Raw genomic sequence first — 3939 nt, 5'->3', positions numbered from 1 at the left:
GGTATGCGGAGAAGCCAGAAGGAGGCGTAAACGGATTCTCGCTGATGTTCAATCCCCCGATTCCGTGGCGAGCAAGAAGGAAGCAGATGGCGCCACCCCAACTAGGTAGAACGGGTAGAAGAGGACGTTGCCCGGTGTGGAGTGCAGAGCGTGACCATCCTGGCGTCCGAGCTCCTTCCCGCCTCCATTCCCCCGTCGATCCCCAGTGTCGAGCTGCTCTGGCAAAATGCGGGGTCTGTGCTAGACAGCATGTGATGGGGCCGAGGGCCTAACCTGATGAGGGCATGGTGGCTTCTCCTGTCGATGCAGACAACAACTCGACGTCGGCGGAAGTCAAGGTTGAGGATCACGTCGATGAGTTTTGGGTTCTGGAGTTGCGGAGGAAGAGCGTTGCATCTGGAAGCGAGGCAGGTGTGTCGAGTGCCAGCAGCGTGCCCTTGTCCCGTGTGCCTGCTTTCTGTCCGCTGACCAGCACTGCAGTGCCCACTCCCGGTAATGGTATTGGTGCTGCTTACACTACATTCTCCAAAAGTCAATCGAGCGAGATCTATCCTACCACGATGAACCGCCGATTGCAGAAATTCGTCAACCAGGGGTCCATACTACAGTCTGACGTCTGCCGTGCATGCAGGTCATTTGTCCTGTGTTAGCCACTGCACGCGGTGCGTTTACTGAATTCCCCGTAGTCATTTACCCACTTGGCTTGTGCAACAGGCTGTTCCGAATCGGCGGTATAGCATGTCGCAGCTTCTGGTTGCCTGCAGCAAACGGAAAACGTATGCCTGCATCACTGATGACCCAGTCATAAAATCTGGCGTTGCGTGTTGTTCTCCATGCCATTCACATAGAGAAGGCAATGTACCTTGGTACAGCCCTACGGATAGGCCCAAAGTGTTTGGATGCTGCAAGAATTGAGTGCCAGGCTTCTCGATGTTGAGAAATATGGCATTCGCTCACTCTCTACTGGCAGCATTCTGGACTGTCTCCACAGACTTTGGCAAAGAGCAGACTTTCATCTCGCGGTTGACAACACCAGATCGCAAGCCCTCGTCATCCCGTCAAGCAAAGCGGCTCGCCTCGCTTATCGAGGAAAAGACTCCCACTCCCTGCACTCAACACGGCCGCCGGAACCTTCGGCTGGCATTGTCGTCATTCGAGTCGTCACAGCCTTAGCGTCACAATTCGCTTCTAGCCGCTCACCCGTTGTCTCGTTTGCCCAACTATCCTTTGGCGTAGTGACTTTTAGTGCCTTTTTTCCGATAATTAACACCCGTCATCTAATCCATGAAACGTTTGCTGCGGTATGATAGAACGTCCAAGTTTACAACGGAACGCATATGAACAGATGACGGCTGTAACTTCCAACAACCGGAACGGACCGCTAATGTCACCTAAGGATATGGTCGTTCCCTATTATGGTTCAGTAACGGCGCCGTCGAAATTCTTCGCAAAAGCAGGGTTCCAGGAAGTCGGCCACGTTAAATCTTGACGGAAGCATGCTGCAACTCCCGCCAAAATTGACGCGGCAGGCACTGCTTTTTGTCTCAAGGAAGAACACGTTGACCATGTGCCGGTTCGGAGGAAAGCCCCGCTCCGTTCCGATACTCCGGAATCACGGCAAATTATGGGGCACTGTCACGATTGCCTCAGCATATGTTCTCCTGCAAGGGTGACGAAGACTTGAACAACCAAATCCTCATCACAGGCCAAAGTCTCGAAGCATGGCGAGGAGGTGACGGCACGAGATGTGCAGCGGCGGGGCAGCATTAGGGAACGGCTCGGGCGTGTGCCGGTCAGGGTGTTCGGAAGAGGAAACGGGGGCCGGTTTTGTTGAGGAGGGCTCGCCCCGTCTGTGTGTTGATCTGATAGTTTGTAGGTTAAATTTGGCTTGGTGGTTCCTTCGAATGCCCGGATCGATGGAGAATCACATGTCAATTGGAAAAAGAAAGGCCCTTGACACGTGCTTCGAAGCAAAATGGTTGATTCAACATGTCGAGAATCATTGCCGTGGACTGGAAAACGAGAGTAGAAACTCGAGCGTTCACGCCAAAATCTGTATGCCCTATCAGGACTAATCATAACGGTGAACAGGTCAGCCATCGGAGCTTTTACTGGGCAAGACGCCCGGCAGACCTTACTCGTTCGTGCGACACACCGGCGGTCTGACCCGACCAACGGGTATGGTAAACGAGCATGCCGGGCGGTCTTGGAGCGCCGCAGGGGCATGGAGACAAGCGACGAGGAAGATGGCGAAAGCTTCCACCGATTCTAAAGCCGATCTCGATGGGGGTTAGCGCCTCTCAACAAAACGCAGGACAGGTGCCCCATGGGCGGGGTAGTAGGTACATCTGGGTCGCATGGATTTACCAGTGTTTTTGCGAAAAGTATTAGCCGACAAGAAGTCACCAGGCCCGTGCTGGCAGTTTTCAGGGTCCCGCCGAAAGAAGCTAGCAGCTCGGAAGCCCACTAAAGATTTTACTGTCCTCAACTTATTCAACAGAAGATACCTATCCTCTGAAAAGGGCATCCACGCTCGTGGAGTGTTCAACGAACATTTTGACATGTGGCAGACAAGGCCCATGTCCAACTCTGACCGAGGCATCGTAGCAATCGAGTTTACAAGACGTCTTCGCTCCGAATGATCCGCCATGGCATGCGTACCATGTAGACGTGACCGACGGCCGGGCCGCGACGGGCAATGACCAGCGCTCAACGAAGTGACATTCAAAGCAACCGGATAGGCCGCCGCAAAGCTGGGCTCCATGAATGACGCCGCCGCGGGGGGGCGAAGCAGCCACTCATGCCTCGACCTCACATGCCTAACTGCTCAAACAGGAAGGAAACCCCAGCCATCCTGGGCTCTCGTTGGTCAACCCTTTGGTTTTTTTCCTTTCCTTCAGTGTGCCTGCTCGCCCTTGCCTGCGCCTGATCTTGAAAGGCAAGGCTCAACCCCATCATCAAGAAAGAGCTTCCGTGACGGATATCCACCCGCCCACTTGTCTACCTTGCACTTGCCCCCCCGACCCCATCCATACCCCCAATCCTGGGATCCTGGCCAGTTATTCCATGTGATGCGCACTACAGCGTGCACGTTGGACCCCGTTCGTCTTGTTGGCCTCGGCTTATTCGTGCCCTCCGAGACAAACCTCTGGTTCTTGAGGCACTGACTGACCGGCCCTGGCCTCTTCCCCCCTACCCACACCCCAGCAGAAAAACTCCAACTAGTACCCCATCCTCCCGTCCTCAAGTTACCTCTTATGTATCCCGGCCCTGCCTCTTGGTGACACCGACTTGTCTCTTGCTTCACAAACATCCTTTGCTCTCGTCACCAGAGTCTCGTCTTCTCCTCTTCGACGCAGGTTCCTGACCTTCCCCGCCTCGAAGACTTTCTCGAGTCGACCTAACGAAACTTCCCACTTGGCCCTGTCGCGCCGGCGCCTCAGATCTCCGTTGGCTTCATTTGACGGCTTTTGCGCAAGCAGCCTCACAACCACCCACCACTGCATTCTGAGGCCAATTGGCTTCCCTCGTCTGCAATATGTCCGGTACTACCATCCTCAGCGAGCTACCGAACTCGTCTCTCTTCCAATTCCCTCCCAGCCACTACCCCATCGGCGTCCCTCCTCCCCCGCCGGGTGTGAGCTCCTCCAACTTCGCCATCCCCGATCACATTTACAATGCCGTCCTGGACCCCCGGGTCCCCATCACCATTGCGGCGACATACGCTGTCACGATCAAGCTTCTCAACCGCTACAATACCTCTACCAACAAGCGCCCTTGGGCTATCAGCAAGACGGGCCCTTTCAAGGTCTTTGTCATCCTCCACAACATCTTCCTTGCTGTCTACTCGGCCTGGACCTTCTGGGGTATGCTCGGTGGCATGCGCCGTGCCATCGTGAGCCCCTTTGGCCCTCACGGCCTGGCAGCCACCGCCGACAG

The 3939-nt window shown here is 55.2% G+C and overlaps 1 protein-coding gene across 1 annotated transcript in view; it reads left to right on the top strand.

Annotated features, from left to right (window-relative positions):
- Positions 1-3538: 3538 nt before the first annotated feature.
- VDBG_06718 (conserved hypothetical protein) overlaps positions 3539-3939 on the top strand; it is a gene marked incomplete at both ends in the record, with an annotated part of 1581 nt that continues 1180 nt past the window's right edge. Inside the window, one exon of the mRNA XM_003003110.1 lies at positions 3539-3895. Within this exon, the coding sequence (XP_003003156.1) occupies positions 3539-3895 (357 nt within the window). The remainder of the gene's footprint in view (positions 3896-3939) is intronic.

This window comes from Verticillium alfalfae, genomic scaffold, assembly GCF_000150825.1.
Source record: "Verticillium alfalfae VaMs.102 supercont1.8 genomic scaffold, whole genome shotgun sequence".
In the NCBI taxonomy this organism is placed as follows: domain Eukaryota; kingdom Fungi; phylum Ascomycota; class Sordariomycetes; order Glomerellales; family Plectosphaerellaceae; genus Verticillium; species Verticillium alfalfae.
Note: the sequence above shows the minus strand (reverse complement) of the source record. Positions and strands in the feature narration are given on the sequence as shown.